Raw genomic sequence first — 19514 nt, 5'->3', positions numbered from 1 at the left:
TCCTCTTTCCCCCCCTTCTCCTTCTCCAACTAGGAAAGAAGGGAGTCCTACTCCCGGTGGGAGTAGGACTCCCCCTTGGCGCGCCCCTCCTTGGCCGGCCGCCCCCACCCCTTGGCTCCTTTATATACGGGGGCAGGGGGGCACCCTAGAACACACAAGTTGATCTTCGTGATCGTTCCTTAGTCGTGTGCGGTGCCCCCCTCCACGATATTACACCTCGCTCATATTGTAGTGGTGCTTAGGCGAAGCCCTGCGACGGTTGAACATCAAGATCGTCACCACGCCGTCGTGCTGACAGAACTCCTCCCCGAAGCTTTGCTGGATCGGAGCCCGGGGAGCGTCATCGAGCTGAACGTGTGCCAAGAACTCGGAGGTGCCGGAGTAATGGTGCTTGGATCGGTTGGACTGGGAAGACGTACGACTACTTCCTCTATGTTGCGTCAACGCTTCCGCTTCGGTCTACGAGGGTACGTAGACAACACTCTCCCCTCTCGTTGTTATCCATCACCATGATCTTGCGTGTGCGTAGGAAATTTTTGAAATTACTACGTTCCCCAACAGGCGCCTCCCTCCCTGCCTTTCCCCTGCACCTAAACATGGCAGGGGGGCACCACTTGAGAGGAGACCCCAAGTAGGATTCGGCCTACTTGGGGCGCCCTTCTGGCTGTTCCCTCCTCCCCCATGTATATATATGTGGGAGGGGGGCACCTAGCACATGAGAACATTGTCTTAGCCGTGTGCGGCGCCCCCCTCCATCGTTTATACCCCGGTCATATTTTCATACTGCTTAGGCGAAGCCCTGCGGAGATAGTTTCACCATCACCGTCACCACGTCGTCGTGCTGCCGTAACTCATCTACTACCTCGCCGTCTTGCTGGATCAAGAAGGCGTAGGACGTCACCGAGCTGAACATGTCCTTAACGCGGAGGTGTCGTACATTCGGTATTTGATCGGTTGGAGCGCGAAGAAGTTCGACTACATCAACCGTGTTGTTAAACGCTTCCGCTTACGGTCTACGAGGGTACGTAGACACACTGTCCCATCTACTTGCTATGCATCTTCTTGGATAGAACTTGCGTGCACGTAGATTTTTTTTGTTTCCATGCAACGTTTCCCAACAGTAGGACTCGGACGACCATTTCCTCCTTGGGGCCGCGTGGGACGAGTTCCGAGTCAACAGATTGGGAGCTGTAGGACTCGGATCCGTTGCCTGCCAAGCCGGAGAAGGTCTGAGATCACCGGACGAAAGCTTGTGGGCGGAGGGGTGTGGGCTGGAGTGGAGTGGAATGCGGTTAGGGTTTCATCCTAAATGCGGATAAAGTCCAATTTATGTGGAATAGGGTGAGCCACAGTGAGTCGGATCCTACATGATGGATGTGTCAAGGCATCCTCATATTTTGCCCCAGATATGAGCCCGATATAAGGAGTGCCGATCAGTTCGACCATTTGAACCGGATTTGGCAGGTCCTTTGGATGGCTATTTTGTGTCTGATCAGTTACTGACCAGCCAGCCTGGGTGTTTGAAGCGGATATGGACGTCCCGTTGTAGATGTTCTTAGACCGCAAACACACAATGTGCATTGTGTCATCGACACCTGCCCCATGCTTCAATTTTTTTTAGGGAAGTCCATGCTCCGTTTTTTTTTTTTGAAACGCATGGGCGTGATATTTCTTCAAAGCCCAACTAGAACCAGGCACGTTCGTCGTGTTTCCGCGCCGCCCGGTCCAGGAACAGCCCAAACAAGGCCCGGCCTCCTTCGCGCAGCAGCATATTCCCCATCCCCCTTCCTCTCCCGTCGCAGTGAAGACGGACGGCGACACGACAGTTAGCCAGCCGGCCAGCCATGCTCGGTCTCAGAGCCACCAGGGCCGCGCGCCTCCCGTGCCCCTACCCCTCCCCGTGCTCCGCCGCCCAGGCGGCCTCCCTCTCCGGGCTCGCCCGCCGCGCCCCGCTCCTCGCCGTCGCCAGCCCCGCGCCGTCGTCGCCCGCCGCCCTCTCGCTCCTCGCGTCCGCGCGGCCCGTCTCCGCCGCGTGGGGCTCGGCCATGCGCCCTGCCGGCGAACACCCCAGGCCCGGCACCAGGGGTGAGTGGTAGGGCAAGCGCTATCTCTTGAGTGCTCGTCAGTTCGCTACGGAGATTGGGGAGCATTTTGTTCAGTTGTGGATTTTTTTGCTTCCTTTTATCTTAGACATGAATGCAAAATGTTTTGCATCGGTTTGGGGGTTAATAGTTAGGGTCACGGAATTGGTTACTGATTAGCTGACATGAATCTCTGTTTGGATAGTTCTCTGCACTGCCGCTAGTAGCGCTCCGAGAGAGGGGAAGGAGGTGCTGGTCCAGCATCTGCTTGTCGGCGAAAAGGATGCCAGGCTTCTCGTGGATTTGGAGAAGAGCGTCGCATCAGGTGAACACTCAAATTCGTTGTTGATTTTTCCTTTCGTACGGCTTACTAGCTCTGTTTGTTTAGTGATCTAAATGCTCTTATATTTCTTTACAGAGGGAGTAGCATCTGATATATTTAATTAGTCTAGATTCGAATCATATGATCCAGTGTTTAGCAACATGTGGCCCTTGCAAAATGGGTGTCCTAAAGTTATGCTTTATACGGTCCTCTCCACTTGAATGCATCCAATCCATGCTGTTATTTATGTTCTGTATCTAAATTCAATGTTGCGTTATGATGTAACAAATGCTGATTGCTAAGCATACATGCTGAGCTGAACTCATTGATGTGTATGGTGTATATATCATTGATTTATGTAGATATCTATGGGAAAGTTGACACTGAAGAGTAGGATACATTTGAAGTGCTCAATAGCTGGCTTGTTTTTGTTGTTAGAAATCATTGATTTTTACTCTTGTTTATTTTATTTTTTAATTTCAGGGGCGGACCTGAGTGACTTAGCCGTGGAGCACTCCTTATGTCCATCAAAAGAAAATGGCGGTATGCTTGGGTGGGTTCGGAGGGGACAGATGGTACAATATTAACTTGCTTTTTCAGTATGCGTACTAGTAGTAGAGCATTGTAGTAGGACTTCACCTATGTACCTAAGGTGCACAGTGGGATTGCACTGATTATCTTACTATTGCTCGGCATCCGTCATGATGTCCATGTAGGATACAACTGGAAATGTTATGTTTCATAGTACATATTTGTTATTTAGCATTGAATTTGTTTGATCCTTTGGTGGATTTTTTTATTCTGTGGTGGAATTTACTTCTTTCTAACTTATAAATTATCAAGACCTATCAACATCTTCAACTGGCAAACAAGACATGTAAAATATTGTTGTTGGTACTGTTTTTGTTTGTTTGCATATTCCCGGGGAACTGGTAGCCTTACAACAAGTTTATTCCATCTTGTTGAACACTTCTATACGTTGTTATACACATCTAAATCCATCTGCCACCGATTTCACTGTTCTTGATTAACTTGCTGCCTCAGTCATCTAAGTGTCTGGTTAGAACTTAGAACTAGCTAGTTTACTTTCTGAAAGTCCCATCATTTCATCTGTTGCCACCATCTAAATGTTTGATTGGTTGGATACTGATATTTAAGTTTCTAGCACTGGGTCTGTCCACTGATATTTCAGTTTCTGTCAGTACCCTGCAGTCTGTGTTCAACAGTACTTTGAACGTTACTTGCTTGACTTGAGCAGGTACCAGAGTTTGAAGAAGCAGCATTTAGTGCGCCTTTGAATAAAGTTGTACGATGTAAGACAAAATTTGGATGGCATTTAGTGCAGGTGCTCTCTGAGAGGTAGATGGTTCTAACAACACATGATGTTGTATCTTGGTACACACGAATAGGTATTCATATCTTTTGCCGCCAAATGGCAGGGACCAATGCTTGCTGCAAGATATTCAACCAGAAGAGCTTCATGAAAAAATGCAAGATCCTAGTTTTATGGAAGAAGCTCAATTGATTGATGTTCGGGAGCCTGATGAAGTGTAAGATTCTTCACTATTGCACCCATGTCCCATTTATTGTTCCAACATTCCAAATATTAAGTCATTCACTAACTCATTATAGATGCCTGTATGAAAAGCACACATCTACAACTAGAATGCAAGATACATCTCCAGTATTTTGGATTTTGCTCAATAGCGCAAAAGTTCTTGCAACAGTCTTAATCTTGACTTTGATGAGAAGATGATAGAGGTTTATGCGGTGAACCAGAACGTTAATGTGGGACTTGTCCACATCTTTTGAGATTTTGGTAGATATAATGAATTTCATTTTCTCCCTTCTGAACAATTAAAACGTAAAAGTGTTTACCAGTGCGACATCTTTGTTGTTGTTCGAAAACACCTTTGTATATTGTCTCAGGATTAAACTGTTGGAACAATGGGATAGTCTGCAGCCTTGTATGGACTTGCAGTGTGTAAATCCTTTTACAGACTTATAGAGTGTGTTATTCCCCTTACACTAGAGAGACCAAATTGGGTTGCAGAATTCCACGATTCATCATTTAAAGTCAGATACTGGACTAGGTTTTTGCTTTGCGGACATATTATTGTGATGGCCCTGTTCGTTGTGTTTGCTTATCCTAATTTTTCACACAGTGGGCCATCATGATGGAGTTGATGCTGATTTTATACTTTTTGCTTGGCAGGGAGAGAGCATCCCTTCCAGGCTTCAAAGTTCTACCTCTCCGCCAATTTGGAACCTGGGGACCAGTCATGACAGATGAATTTAATCCTCAAAAGGACACTTATGTTCTGGTAAGTTCGTTACTACGATGAAAATTGCTGCATAAATGCCAGTGACCTATAAAAGACTGAAGTATATATAATACTCCTACACGAAAAGATTGATGAGTTGATAGAAACTGCTTCAGTGTGTTATGCCACTTTCTAACTTTGCCTTCTGTACTTCGTTTCAGTGTCACCATGGCATGCGCTCGATGCAGGTAGCCAAGTGGCTGCAGTCACAGGTAACTGAAGCACCCACAGAAATCTTTAGACTCCCTACCAGCGCGTGTAGAGTAATTGTGTAGCATCCTCTGACAAGGTGACCCATCATTTTGCAGGGATTCCAAAAGATTTACAACGTTGCGGGTGGAATCCACGCTTACTCGGTGAAAGCCGATTCTTCCATCCCGACTTACTAGCCGTCATACCGATCAGCGTTCCAACCACAGAGGCTTCTCTGCGTGCTTTACCATGCTGAACTAAAATCATAGTCCGGTGCCTGTTGGTAGAACTTGGCATTGGTTTTGTGTCGATGCCGGGATTCAGAGCTAAAATTTTCTTCTCACGCGAAATCTTGTACTATCAAGTCATTTTTTCAGAAGTTGTCAACGGAACTAGTACGGATCGTATCAATATGAATATAAATGAAATATTCGAGAGATGATCATTGGAAGAGTAATCATCGAATTCCTCTTGTGGCGCCCCTGAATTTGGTGTCATATCAGTGCGTTTTGTTTTTCAAAAACCATCACATGTGATGCTATCGGTCCTGTTTAGGCTGCTTTAGGAAAGCATTCAAGCAGGGAAATTCTTCTGCTGCAAGCTTATCTGCTAGAACGGAGAAAATCTTCTCTTATCTGTGTAATCAATCGGTGCAGTTTGACACTCGACGAAAAAAAAAAGCAAGTATACATGCGCTGAGAGGGAAAAATGATTTTGGAGGTGCGGGGAATCGAACCCCGTGCCTCTCGCATGCGAAGCGAGCGCTCTACCATATGAGCTACACCCCCTTTGTGGTTGCTAACTCGACGAATAACTTATCTAAGCACTTGGGCGAGAAAGAAGTGAATACCCAACCGTATTTTTTTTTGAGGGAAGGCCATCATGGCTAGCTTTATTGAATTAAACAGGGATTACATCGTCCAGCAGTTTTGAGACTAACAAGCCAGGAGGCTCGTTCGTCCAACTATTAGTAATCTTATTACAATAAGAATAGTTAGCTAGCACATGCGCCGCTTCGTTACATTCACGATAACAATGTTTAAAGATGACCTTCCCAATAGAAGAGGAAATATCCACACATTCCGCGAATATTGCCGAATTTGCATCCCACCATGTTGTGTGTCCCACACACGCATCAACGACAATCGTAGAGTCCGATTCCGCTTCCACCCGCGGCATACCTAAGGAATTAGCAAGCGCCAGTCCATCTCACATTGCCATTGCCTCCACATTAACCACATCTGCTGCATATGAAATGAATTTCCATTGTGCAGCTAGAAAATTTCCTTTAGCATCCCGAATCACCGCCGCTGTTGCCCCTTCTCCAACATCAGGATGGAATGAGGCATCAACGTTGAGCTTGACATACTTTGGGTCCGGTTTTTTCCATCGTTGTACTACGACCGCACTCTTACAATTAGCAACATGATAATTATTAGCAATTGCCAGAACAGACATCGGCCACCTCACGGGACTAGGAGGAGTCCCATCATGCGTGTGTTGTCTTCGGATCCACCAAAGATACCAACCACCCACTGCTATGATTTGTTTAACATCCAGATTCGGTTTAATGAGAGCTGGACTATCTGGTGCAAGAAGGATATGTTCCAAAATGACCGATCCAGACCGGTCTACTCTCCTTGCCTCGTCCACTCTGTTCAGAACACCCAACCGACTCCATAAATCCCTTGCATGAGTGCACTCAAACAGCAGATGCCGCACATCCTCTGCACCCCGATGACAAATTGGGCATGCTCCCATCGAACCCACGTGCCGGTTACAGAGTATGGATTTTAGAGGCATAATTCCATGTAACGCGCGCCGGCAGAAAATTTGTATTTTCCGTGGGATGTTCAGCTTCCACAATGCACTCCACACCGCCGGAGAAGTGGACCCACTCGGCCTCTCCATCACATTTGCATTTCCCTGAAAAGTTTGAGTCCATTGCACCCGGTATGCTGATCTGACTGAGAATATACCCTTCCGGTCAGGATGCCAAGCGATAAAATCATCAAAAGTGTCATAGCTCAATGGAATCTGAAGTATTCTCCTTGTATCAACAGGGTTAAAGATGGATCTAATCAAATCTTCATCCCATGTGTTTGTATTAGGATCGATGAGTTCATCAACTGTAGATAGGATTGTGTGTCCCCTTGCTGTAATGACCTTCCTATCCGGACTTGCTGGAATCCAGGGATCTCTCCATATATGAACATTTTCTCCTGTACCAATCCTCCATATGTACCCCAACTTGAAGGTTTCTAGTTCCTTCATAATACTTTGCCATGTAAAGGAAGCACCATTTTTAAGGGTTGCCTGTAAAAGGCTGCTATTAGGGAAGTACTTCACTTTTAGAATTCTAGCGTATAATGAGTCGGGGTTTGTAATAATCCTCCAGCACTGCTTTGATAACAATGCTAAGTTGAAGGAATATAAATCTCTGAAGCCCATTCCTCCCTCGGCTTTAGGATAGCACAGTTTCCACCAAGAGTACCAATGCATCCTCTTATGTTCCTCATCATCACCCCACCAGAACTGGAAAATTAAGTCAGTTATTTCCTTGCAAATTCCTTTAGGGATACTAAACACAGACATGGCAAACACAGGGATCGCTTGTGCCACTGATTTTAGTAAAATCTCCTTACCACCAGTAGACAGTTGTTTCTCCATCCATCCCATTAATCTTTCTTTAATCCTCTCAATAAAGTGCCTGAAACAATCACTTCTATCAGCCCCTACCAATGCTGGAAGGCCCAGATATTTATCAGACAATGCTTCAGTGTCAATATGTAGCTGTTCACACACTTCAGTTCTGGATACAGCAGGAGTATTTGGACTGAAGCATACACTAGATCTGGACAGACTCATCAATTGCCCTGAACTCTGACAGTAGGTCTCCAGAACATGTTGTAAGGAAGCTGCATTTAAAACATCTGCTTTCATAAGAATTAGAGAATCATCAGCAAATAAAAGGTGTGATACTGATGGTTCATTTCTGCACACTCTAACTCCCTCTATGCCACCAGCTTCTTCTTCATACTGCAATAAACTAGAAAGCCCTTCCGCACAGAGAAGGAACAGATAGGGAGAAAGTGGATCCCCTTGTCTAATGCCCCTGGTAGGGGTAAACGTGTCTGTCTCTTGAGAGTTAAACCTCACCTTGTATCTGACAGAACTGACACAAGCCATCATCATTTCAATCCATTGCTCATGGAATCCCAATGTTAACATCATATCATGTAAGAAGGACCATTCCACCCTATCATAAGCTTTGTGCATGTCAAGTTTAACAGCACACAGTCCTATCTGACCAGCCCTCTTGTTCTTAATCTTATGCACACATTCATAAGCAATTAATATATTATCAGTGATCATCCTCCCGGGAACAAAGGCACTTTGTGTAGGGGAAATTATCTCAGGCAAAATAACCTTCAGTCGTAAAGCCAGCAGCTTGGAAATAATTTTGTAAAGCACATTACAGAGACTGATGGGTCGAAATTGAGTTACCAGCTCAGGTGCATCAGTTTTTGGAATCATCACAATGATAGTATCATTCCATTCTGCCGGAATCTTCCTAGAATTGATAGCCAAAAGAACTTCCTGAGTAATTTCATCTCCAATTATATGCCAATATTTTTTAAAAAAGATTGCATGTAAACCATCCGGACCCGGGGCCTTCAGGTCCCCAATACTGAAAACTGCCTTCCTCACATCCTCAACAGTGTACGGAGCCATTAAGAAGTCATTCATATGTTGAGATACCTTCCGCTGCACCTTCTGAAGAATACTAGGATCCGTATGCTGCACCTCTGATGTAAACATGTGAGAAAAATAATCTAGGACATGAGAGTTCAGTTCTGGCATACCTTCCAACCAATTTCCACCCGCATCTTTTAGTTTCTTTACAAAGTTTTTCTTTCTTCTAGCAGAAGCAAAAGCTTGAAAGAAGCCTGTATTGCGGTCGCCCCCTTTCAACCAATTAGCTCTGGACCTTTGCATAACTTGTATTTCTTCCAATTCAAGCAAATATTCAATCAGTTCTGCCAACTCTTTCCTCTTTATTTCATTGTCATCAGACATTGGTCCAGCCATGACTTCTTCGAGATCCCGTTGGGCTTTCCGGAGTCTCTTTCTAGGTTTTTTGAGAACCCGCTGATCCCAATCATGAAACTGTGCATGCATCAGGTTAAGTTTCTCATAAATATTCGTAGCATTCGGGTCAGCTTCTACCTTCGCCCATGCTTCTGTTACAGCGGCATCGAACGTACTCTCTCGTAGCCATCTTGCTTCGAATCTCCTAGTCTGACCATTAGTCGCACCATTCGCATGGAAATAGTAATTTGTATCAACAAGAAGAGGGCGGTGGTCTGAGTGATTGAATTCTGTATTTACCAGTGCAGTATGGGGGAAGATCGATGCCCAAGCCTCATTTACCAGCCCTCTATCCAGTCGCGCACGAATTCTGCCTCGACGCCATGTGAATGGGTCTCCAATGTAACCCAAGTCTCGCAACTCACAGTTCCTTATTGCTTCCTGAAAAGCGTTCATATGCTGGACTGGGCGAGGGTTCCCGCTCAGTAACGCTGCTTGACGATCAATGATGCATTTTCGTCCTGTTCCGGCCCTTCCTCCTATGTAAAAAATGGTGTGTATTGTCTCTTTGGATATAGCAGCACAGTACAGGTAAACAAACGAATCACCCCTCAGAAAAAAGCAAGAAAGCCGAAGGCCACAACACAACGATCCACGGCAAATTACGATGGCACCAAGAAGAACCCCTTGGAACAACGCCGTTAAATTAAATAAATTAAATTAAACCAAGCCTGGCAGCGTCGTTTCACCGTAGCGACCACGTGCGCGCCATCGAGCCCCGGACCGCACGCAGCGGATAACGCCGGCCGCGCGCGCTCCGGTGGGCAAGTCAAAGACGCCACCCGCGTCGTCACGGAGCGAGGAGTTGGTGAGGCGAGCGAGGCGCGCGGGGCCCGCACACTGACGCCACCCGCGCCTAATCAGTCCAGCGAGCCGCGCCCACGCGTCCCCCGTGGCCCGCGCGTCAGCCGCACGCCGGCCCGTGCGCCGGGTCCAGGCCGCGCCCCGCCGCTTTGGCGCCTTCCCCTGCCCCCCAGGCCTCCCTCCCACTAGCCCTCCACCACCACCACCACCCGAAAGAGCTTCTCGAAGCTTCCCCGATTCGCCGCCGCTCCCCCCACCAAATCCCCGACGCTGCGAGCCGGAGCTGCTACAGGAGGAGGAGTCGCCGGCCTCCGGGCAGAAGCCGCGCGTGAGGCCAGGCCGTACCGGATTCGGTGCTGCGGCTCTGAGGCTCTCCCCCATCCATCCCCGGCGGGGGCCCGAGGGCCGACCACCTACCATGGCCGCGGCCCGCCGGCGCCACGCCGAGCCCCGCTCAGGACGACCGCGCCGACCGCACCCCGTATGCGCCCCCGCTCTGAGCTCGCTCGTCTCCCCCATCAACCCCCTTTCCCGTTGCTTGTTTCGGTTGGTTCTGCTGTTCCGGATCAGGATAGCTGTTTTTGTACCTACCGTGTCACTGTCAGTATATGCGATATGGTGGATGGATCATGGCTAGAGTAGTGAGCGAAGAACGGCCCCTGTTTCGTGATGGTTTTCCGGTGGCTGGATTCGTGTGCTTACTCCAGTGGCACAGGCACCGTGCAAGCTACTTCTGTGGCCCTCCGGAGAGATTGACCACCAGCCTGTAGGGTTTCAGATCGGCACTAGTTCATAAATGTGCATATCCCTGTTCCAACATGCTAATGATTTGGATCGTGCTGTGTACCTCGCACTAAGGAAGCCACCTTCTTTTGCAGACCATACGGTTGTAGTAAATCCTCGGCAGCTACTGACTTGGGCTCTTGGAGAGAAGTAAGCACAACCATGTACTGTATTTCGTTACATGTACGCAATTACTGTTTTTGAGTTACTTCTCTGTCAGAGTTGCTTACCTTTTTTTTTCCATTGTTATGAATAGATTCTGGCAACGATCGATCTCGCGCAGCAAAGGGCTGGGCTCACCGCTTTGCTGTTAGGAAGGGGGGAGCAAAGTGATTTGCTGTCTCCTTGTGATTGTGGTCCGCTGAGTGATGGCAGATGCTAGCTCAAGGACTGACAACTCAACTGTTCTAGACAACGACGGCAAGATCTATAGGGTAATCATGCTTCTTACTTTTGGGTTTTAACTGTTTCCCCTTCTTTTCATCTAAAGAGGCTTTAAGTTGAACTCAACTATGTAATAAGCACCTATGTCTTTACCTGCACCATTTTTCTAGAGATGAAATAGATAATTGTTGTGCTCAACACCATGTTAGCATTTGAACTGTGAATCACGCTGTGTTTGGAATTAATTGTTATAGCTTAACAGCGGAGTTGATAATCTTAAGTTATAGAGCAGTGCTGTTCCCGCAAAAATATTATAGCACTGCTGTTTTTGGATTTGCTAATTACTAGGACTTGGATTCTGGAGCGACAAGAACTTGAAAAATATACTGCCGGGGGCATCATCATGTTTTATAACAGCAGTAATGAATTGTTAGTTAAAACCAACCATTTTTACCCTACGATTCACATGCTGTTTCGCTTGCTCATATGGATCAGCTGTGAAGCACCGATATGCCCTTACCTATACACAGATACGAGTACGGGGACACGGCAATCTAGAAACAGCAATACGGCGAGTATATATGTAAATAATTAGTAAAATGACATGTAATAAAGACAAAACTTAATAGAATGCATGAGATGAGATCAAAATACTGCCCCATTGGTTGCCTCCATGCCTCTTTTCAAGTCCTGAATGATCATCAATGTCTTCAATCCTCATGGTGTATGCAAAATACTCCCTCTATAAAGAAATATAAGAGCGTTTGGATCACTACTTTAGTGATCTAAACGCTCTTATATTTCTTTACGGAGGGAGTACATCATATAATAGCATTAGGCTTTGTCGATCTAAGATAGATAAGCGTGAAAAGTTGAAACCAGTAAAGAAGTTGGCTTGCTTCCATGCCACTCTCCGCAGATGGCATCTCCTTAGCAGTAGCAGCAAAGCAGCAACATCAGCAAACAATAGCAACTTAGCAAGCAGCCAAGTACCAAGCACATACGCATACGCCAGCGGCAAGCACGCGCACACACATAAGCGCCTGCAAGCAGCCAGCCAGCCACTCTAGGCGGCAGCAGCAGCGGCGGAATCAATTATCTCGCACGAGGCGGCGGCGAGGCGAGTCGACAGGTCGGTGAGGTGATTCTAGGCGGCGGTGCCGAGCCACTCCAGTTGGCGGCAGCGGTGGTGGAATCAATTACCTCACTCGAGGCGGCGGCGAGGCAAGTCGACAGGTCGGTTGAGGCGACTCCAGGTGGCGGCAAGGCGAGTCGATAGGTTGGTGAGGCGACTCCAGGCGGCAGTGGGTCGATCCAAAGCTTCCTCGTGCGATCGAACAGAGAGCGAGAGAGAAAATGTTAGGGTTATTCGTGGTTCGTGGGCTTCTATTGGGCTCAGAGCTGCGCTTAATGTCCTCGCCGTACCAAGCCGTGTCCATACAGAGCCGTACCCTGCGTATAGGCTGCGTGCAGGACACTGACATGGCAAATCTGGGTGGATTGGTGCTTCAGAGTGGATCAGCTGCCAACTATATGCCAAACTTATCAACTAAAACTTGCAGTTTTTAGTCTGTTTTACTCAATACTTGTTAATTCTGTTCTGTTACTTGGAACCGGAGCATTCCAGTGTTCTGTTCTGGCTTTTCATAATTCATATGCATCCCATCTGTATACACATACATGATGCACACAATATAAAAGGAAGAGGAAAATAAATAAAATAAGGCAACAAAATGGACTAGGCCTGGCCTTTGTATTAACCTAGTGCATGCGGACCCATTGTAAGAGCAAGAAGCCCACCGGTCAAATCTCTGCAATGAAGTATGGGCCCATTCCCCCTACCTCCTCCTCGCTGTCGCTACCATGTGGGATAGTACCACCTCGCTGAGGAGACCAAGATGCGGTGCGGCTGATGCCTTTATAAGCAACTAGAGTAGCGTAGAGGGTGGTAGTGTTGGTTGTGTCGACTGATACTGGTACGACTGGAATGGAAATGTTTAACCTGAACTTTATGTTTCAGCCTGAGCTGCTGGAATCTTGTCCGGTATGGAATGCCAGCTTGTGCATACCATTTTGTGTTTGTTACAAAAAAGGGAATTAATAAGTTTATTTTTCCTTGTTCATTGATACTCTAAACATTCTCAAGTTGTCTACTGTCTGCAGTTAGAACAAGGACAAAGTGGTGGGGCAATCATGGCTTCTAATTCTTCGGATAGGTCTGACAGGTCCGACAAACCCTTGGACCAAAAGGTATTTTTTCTTTTCTTTTTTCTTGTATATTGTTGTGTTTCTTGCCTTTTTATGTTATTAATTTCTTGTCATATTTTCCATACAATAGACATTGCGTCGTCTTGCTCAAAATCGTGAGGCTGCAAGGAAAAGTCGATTGAGGAAGAAGGTAATTGCTATAAATCTTGCCCCTATTTTTCATTGCTCTCTTATGTTCAGAATTTTCTCTTTCTACTCAACCTAATTTAGTAATTTAACCTGATTCACGCTAGATCTGTAATTTGAGAGTATGCTTGTAAAGGAAAGGCAGCAGTTCTGCTTAAAGAATTAAGGAGTTCAGAGGTTCTGGGCAGAGTTGTTTGTAGTTGTCTTGAAACAGGAAAAGGAAAGGAAACTGCCCTACCCTCCCGTGAGTGACTGGGAGGCAAACCCTAGCGCCGCCGCCGGGGCTCCCCCTCCTCCCTCGCCACCACCAGAGGGCGTGGCCTGGTGAAGCCCCGTCGGCGCGGGCGGCTGGGGGTTCTCATCTCCTCGCGTGGAGGATTCGGCGCGGGCCGGGTCATCCAAGCCTAGATGCGGTGCTTCGCGTTGGGCGGGGCAGCACAGCGGCTTGCCGTTGTGGGTTGGCGCCGGTGCCGGGGCGGCGGTGTGACGGGCGACGCGGAAGTAGTGCCTCTTGGGGCCTGAGACGGTGGCGGCAGTGGGATGCAGCGGCGCGGCCAGATCCGGCCTCAAGTGGTGTGGGCCATGGGCAGCACGGGTCGTGGGCTGCCACTCCTGCCGTGGCTATCTGCTGGTGGGGGTGGCGGCGCGACAATGGTGGCGACCTCTCCCTCCTCTGCTCGTTTGGCTGGGAGGGCGGCCGGTGGCGACCTTGTTGGCTGCTGTTGTGGACCAGCGTGTGGCGTTGACGGCAGGCCGGTAGTGGCAGGGGCGACCCGGGGAGGGAGGCAGGGGGCCTCCTGGCCGTGCCAACACCGAGATCTGGAGAAGCCAGATGGGTCGTGTAGGTGGCACTTGTCCCCGGTGGAGCGGCGGGTGGCTGCGGCAAGGCCGACGGCCGGTGACGACCCTCCCTTGCTTGGTGCTGGCCGGCTTCACCGGTCGTCGGTGTCCTTATGCCGTGGTGGCGGTCGAGGGGTGGTTTGGGTTCCCGGGGCGGCGGCCTTGGTGGTGGGAGTCGCGGTGCTCGTGGGTGAGGCTCGCGGCTTAGATGCAGGCTGGCGGCCATGGTCGTTTGGGCGGCGTGGCGGCCGGTGTTTTGGTGATCAGCGGCGTTTCGGAGGTGGAGCGTGAGTGCCGGAGGGTAATCCCTGTTTGGCTTTTGTCGGGCTGTCGGCAGCGTCGTTCATGGGCGTGGTCCTTCCTGAAGGCGCCGTCACGGCTACTCTCCTCCTTCGGATTGCTTCGGGTGAAAATCATGATCTTTGGATCGGGCCTTGGCGGCATTCTGGTGCCGTTCCCTGCCTGAAGGTGCCGTCTCGGAGGCCGCTGTTCGTCGGGTACAGCTTCGTCTCTTCGTGACACCTCGGCCATGGAGATCTCCGACGACCTCAAGCAGGGCTCTTATTGCACATTTGTCGTTGGCTTGGCATTGGTTGGGGTGGTGTGGCTGTCCGTTTGCCTGTTGTATCCAGCCTTGGGTGTGTGTTGTGTGTGTGGTTTCGAGTAGTACGTTGCTTTATATATAAAGTGGGGCGAGAGCCTTTTCGGTTGTGTTGAAACAGAGCTGTTTGTAGTTGTGTTGATGAACTCAACGGCATGTTTCTTTACTGTAGTTCTATATGCATAATGGCTCCATTTTATTTGTTTGGTCATAATTTTCTTCATGTGTTTCAGTATACAAGACTTGAATAAATTCTTAGTTATCTGTGCACAGAGGTAGTTGAATTAGATCAACTAACTGAATTCTCCATGCACAAGCCTTCGTGTAATACTAGTACTTCTCATTTCCACTGAATAGTGAATACTGGATTGTTCATTTGTTCGGAATCACTGATTATGTTTTCTGTTTGTTTGAAGTCATATGTGCAACAGCTAGAAAGCAGCAAGCTGAAGCTTGCACAACTAGAGCAGGAGCTCCAGAAAGCTCGTCAGCAGGTAAATCTTTATTGGCTGAATGTTGGCCGTGATATCTTGTTGCAGTAGAGTATGCTTTTGCTGTTATTAATGCTCGTGCTGGATATTTATTTGCAGGGAATCTTCATTTCTAGCTCCGGAGACCAGACCCATGCCATGAGTGGAAATGGTATTTTCTTCTCCAAATTTCTCTCTGCCATAAATTTTGGCAGCATCATCCTTTTGTTACATATAATGTTCGATTGTATTGTGTTATCAATCTATGTTAGAGGTTCATCTGAACAGTAAACTTATCTTTGCAGGGGCAATGACTTTCGACCTAGAATACACTAGATGGCTTGAGGACCAAAACAAGCAAATCAATGAGTTGAGGACTGCAGTTAATGCTCATGCAAGTGACAGTGACCTGCGCCTTATCGTAGATGGGATAATGGGGCATTATGATGAAATATTTAAGGTCAAAGGTGTAGCTTCCAAGGCTGATGTGTTCCATATACTGTCAGGCATGTGGAAGACGCCTGCCGAAAGGTGCTTCCTGTGGCTTGGGGGTTTCCGTCCATCCGAGCTCTTAAAGGTGAGTGAAGTATTAAATCTCAGAGTTTGTTGTTAGTTCAATTTCCCTTGCTGGTCCTGTAAGCTGATTGTTCAATGCGGTATGAAATTTCAGCTGCTGGTGAATCATCTGGAGCCGCTAACCGAGCAGCAGATGTTGGGATTGACCAACCTCCAGCAATCTTCCCAGCAGGCAGAGGATGCATTGTCACAAGGAATGGAAGCATTGCAGCAATCACTGGCGGAGACTTTGGCTGGATCTCTGGGTTCCTCCGCTGGCTCTTCAGGGAATGTTGCAAACTACATGGGTCAGATGGCCATGGCCATGGGCAAGCTTGGAACGCTCGAGAACTTTCTTCGCCAGGCAGGCCTCTTTCCTTTCATCTTGCAGTCTTGAACCTGTGATATTTCAGCATGGAATTAGCTGCTCACTTTCATCAGTTTGGTTCATTTGATAACGTTCTTTCGTTTGTATCTACCAGGCCGACAACCTGCGACAGCAGACCTTGCATCAGATGCAGCGGATCCTGACGATCCGTCAGGCCTCCCGCGCCCTTTTGGCTATACATGACTACTTCTCGCGTTTGCGCGCGCTGAGCTCTCTGTGGCTTGCTAGGCCCAGGGAATAACCAAGGATCATCGCGCGCTGGATTTCCCCCAAGCTGATGTGTACAACGCCGGGGGTGCTCTTCATATTGCTGCAGATAATTTGGGTATTCGAGCTTTTCTTCTTGTATAATTATGTGTAGCTGCTTTTTGGGTCCAGGGTTTGTACTCAGGTGGTATACAAGTAGGTGGGGGGAGCCTGTAAGTTACAATGGTTGTAGAACTGTGTTGGGAATAAAAACTACTCCCTCCGTTCCTAAATACTTGTCTTTTTAGGCATTTCAACAAGTGATTACATACGAAGCAAAATGAGTGAATCTACACTCTAAAATATGTCTACATACATCCGTATGTAGTAGTCATGTGAAATGTCTAGAAAGACAAATATTTAGGAACGGAGGGAGTAGGTAAGTCAGGACGAGTCCTAATTAAGTTGTGTCACAGATCTGTAGTGGCTGGAAAATTGGTGCTCCGTGTATTTTAGCTGTTGTCCCTGTGGTTGTTGAACATGGTGAATACATATGAACTTGTTCCATTTGGTTGCTCAATCCTGTGCTTGTAATGAAACGATTATACTGTATCCATACGCTACTTGTTGCTGAGGGCGTCTGTAGACAAAGCAGTAGGTAAATTCCATAGTACTTTCTCTGTAAATATATTAAAACGTCTTATACTCCCTTCTTCCGAAAATACTTGTTGAAAAAATGAATAAAAATGATGTACGTAAAATTAAAATACATCTAGAAACATCTATTTCTCCAACAAATATTTCTTGATGGAGGGAGTATTTGTTTGCGACAAGTATTTCTGGACAGAGGGAGTATTTGTTTGTGGAGGAAGTATGTAAGACGCATGCCAGTGATTATGTGCGTCTCATTCTTTTTTCTTTTATCCTCCGAAAATACTCATAAAAATGGATGTATGTAGAATTAAATACGTCTAGATACATCTATTTTTCCGACAAGTATTTCTGGATGAAGGGAGTATTTGTTTGCGGAGGAAGTACGCAAGACGCATGCCAGTGATTATGTGCGTCTCACTCCTTTTTTCTTTTATCCTCTTAGAGATGTCAATTAGTTTCATCTTTTTTCCTTTTGTGAAATGTATATTATATATTTCGATCAAAGATATTTCATTGAATTGATATATCGAAATGATACAACCACATCAAAAGAATGCAGGGTCTCTGCATAGCATGATACGCACAGCCAATAAGATAGTTTTTGCCAAAATCTGTAGAATGAATAGTTTTGCAAGCGGCTGCAGTACGGTGATTAATTATTATATCGTTACTGGCTTTGCTACACAAAAATGTAACACGAAATGGTTGTATTATATTTTCAAAATTAATAAAAGTACACGGTGGAGTCGTGTTGTTTTCCTAAAAAAGAAAACGGTTTTGCAGTAGGAACCAACACAGAAAATATTGTCCCTCAGATTACTAGTCCTGTTGTTTCCCTAAAAAAAAGGGTTTTGCAGTATGAACCAACCGCAGGTGTAACGCACAAAAGTTGGCCAATTGACATGCAGGGTACAAATGAATAATAAAGGGGTAAATACGTCCAAAATCCCGAACGAAACAGAAGAGGGCTTTGCTGGAATTCGGACCGGTTTGTGGGATTTTAGACGTTTGGCCTGGTTTGCGGATCAACTGACACTGGTAGAAAAAGGGCCTGTAGTCCCGGTTCGTAAGGGCCTTTTGTCTCGGTTCTGAAACCGGGACTAAAGGGTCGGTACTAATGCCCTGTCCCTTTAGTCCTGGTTCAATTCAGAACCGGGACAGATGGGCCTCCACTAAACCTAGACAAATATTATGGAAAATGGAGCTTGGAGGTCGAGCTTGGAGAGGAGAAAGCTTAAGTAGTGTGGCTCGGGCATTCCATCGAACACCTTGTGTGCATAGGAGGTGAGCTAGAGCACCACCAAGCCCTCTCCCCCTCGGCCAGAGAAAAACAGAGCACTAGGGAGCACTGGGGTGCTCTGCTCGCGAGCAAGGGGTATATATAGGCACCTCATTGGTCCCGGTTGGTGGCATGAGCCAGGACTATGGCTTTGTTTGGATAGCAGCCGGTATATGGAAAACGAGTTTATAGCAGGATTTTAGCAAAATCGGTTTTGCTAATTAATCTTTGAATTACTGATTTACATAATAACACGTTTGGGTTTGGAAAAGGATAAAACTGGCTTGTGTGTTTCCTTGTTTGGATAGATACCGATTCACTTCCTTCCATGACCTCTCTCTTACTTTCCTCAATTTTGGCCATTGCCGATGGATTCCCAAGCTCACCTGCGAGCACGTAGACGCCGGTACTCCTCCCTACGGGATGGCCTCGACGACTTCGCGGTTCGCGCGCGGAGGCTTTCCCTGGTCGCGCATAGGCTCTGCTCAAGGAGAGCTGTTGCTCGCGCTCATCACGCTGTTCGCGGCCCCTCGGCGCTGGCCGTACAGAAGCGTCCCTCGTCGGCTTGCATAGGCTCTGCTCGGGGAGCTGCTGGTCCGCTGCCCCTCGACGCTGGATGTCCAGGAGCATCCCTCATCGGCACCGCATAGGTTCTGCTCGGGTTGAGCTCATTCGCAATTTCGCCGTGCCTACGCTGGCCGTCTAGGAGCATCCATACCAGGAAGAGCAGATCTCAAGGGAGTGCTCGATGCCGTCCACACGGACGGCGGCCATGTCGAGGCTAGAGGTGAGCGGCGAAAAAACGCAACAAACGGCACAAAGCTGTTGGGAAACAACCAGGCGGAGAGGAAAGCTGTTACGATCACGTATATGGCGATCGCGATTGTGGAAAAACGGATAATAGTCGATTTTCCACAAACCTGAAATCCGGGGATTTGGAGAACCAAGTTTCCTATAAACGTGATTAGTAATTGTAGCCAAACAAAATTTTATTTGGTTGAACCATTTTCCTGGTTTATAGAGATCAGATTCTGTATATGCGCCCTATCCAAACAACGCCTAAAGGGAAGCCTTTGGTCCCGGTTCAAGCCACCAACCGGGATCA

The 19514-nt window shown here is 47.4% G+C and overlaps 2 protein-coding genes and 1 non-coding gene across 4 annotated transcripts; 2 read left to right on the top strand and 1 right to left on the bottom strand.

Moving 5' to 3' along the window:
- Positions 1-1802: 1802 nt before the first annotated feature.
- On the top strand, positions 1803-5384 carry LOC119353207 (rhodanese-like/PpiC domain-containing protein 12, chloroplastic). Its single transcript, XM_037619801.1, has 8 exons — positions 1803-2085; positions 2287-2406; positions 2887-2978; positions 3662-3762; positions 3843-3953; positions 4619-4727; positions 4889-4939; positions 5036-5384. Exons 1-8 carry the CDS (start codon positions 1845-1847, stop codon positions 5114-5116), a joined length of 906 nt encoding a protein of 301 aa, XP_037475698.1. The 5' UTR covers positions 1803-1844; the 3' UTR covers positions 5117-5384.
- A 250-nt stretch (positions 5385-5634) lies between these two features.
- On the bottom strand, positions 5635-5707 carry TRNAA-CGC. The gene has a single exon. It is a non-coding gene; the product is annotated as a tRNA-Ala (tRNA).
- A 4349-nt stretch (positions 5708-10056) lies between these two features.
- On the top strand, positions 10057-17081 carry LOC119353206 (transcription factor TGA2.1-like). 2 transcript variants are annotated; one of them, XM_037619799.1, is made up of 10 exons: positions 10057-10356; positions 10754-10808; positions 10915-11092; positions 13206-13292; positions 13381-13440; positions 15294-15371; positions 15468-15519; positions 15653-15924; positions 16018-16266; positions 16385-17081. In XM_037619799.1, the coding sequence occupies exons 3-10, from the start codon at positions 11027-11029 to the stop codon at positions 16529-16531; spliced, it is 1011 nt and encodes a 336-aa protein (XP_037475696.1). In that variant the 5' UTR covers positions 10057-10356; positions 10754-10808; positions 10915-11026; the 3' UTR covers positions 16532-17081. The 2 variants fall into 2 exon arrangements, with proteins under 2 accessions (XP_037475696.1, XP_037475697.1); XM_037619800.1 differs by having other exon boundaries at positions 10754-10822.
- Positions 17082-19514: the final 2433 nt, after the last annotated feature.

Source organism: Triticum dicoccoides, chromosome 2A (genome assembly GCF_002162155.2).
Source record: "Triticum dicoccoides isolate Atlit2015 ecotype Zavitan chromosome 2A, WEW_v2.0, whole genome shotgun sequence".
NCBI lineage: Eukaryota > Viridiplantae > Streptophyta > Magnoliopsida > Poales > Poaceae > Triticum > Triticum dicoccoides.
The sequence above is the reverse complement of the archived record's forward strand: the minus strand, read 5'-3'. Positions and strand labels throughout refer to the sequence as shown.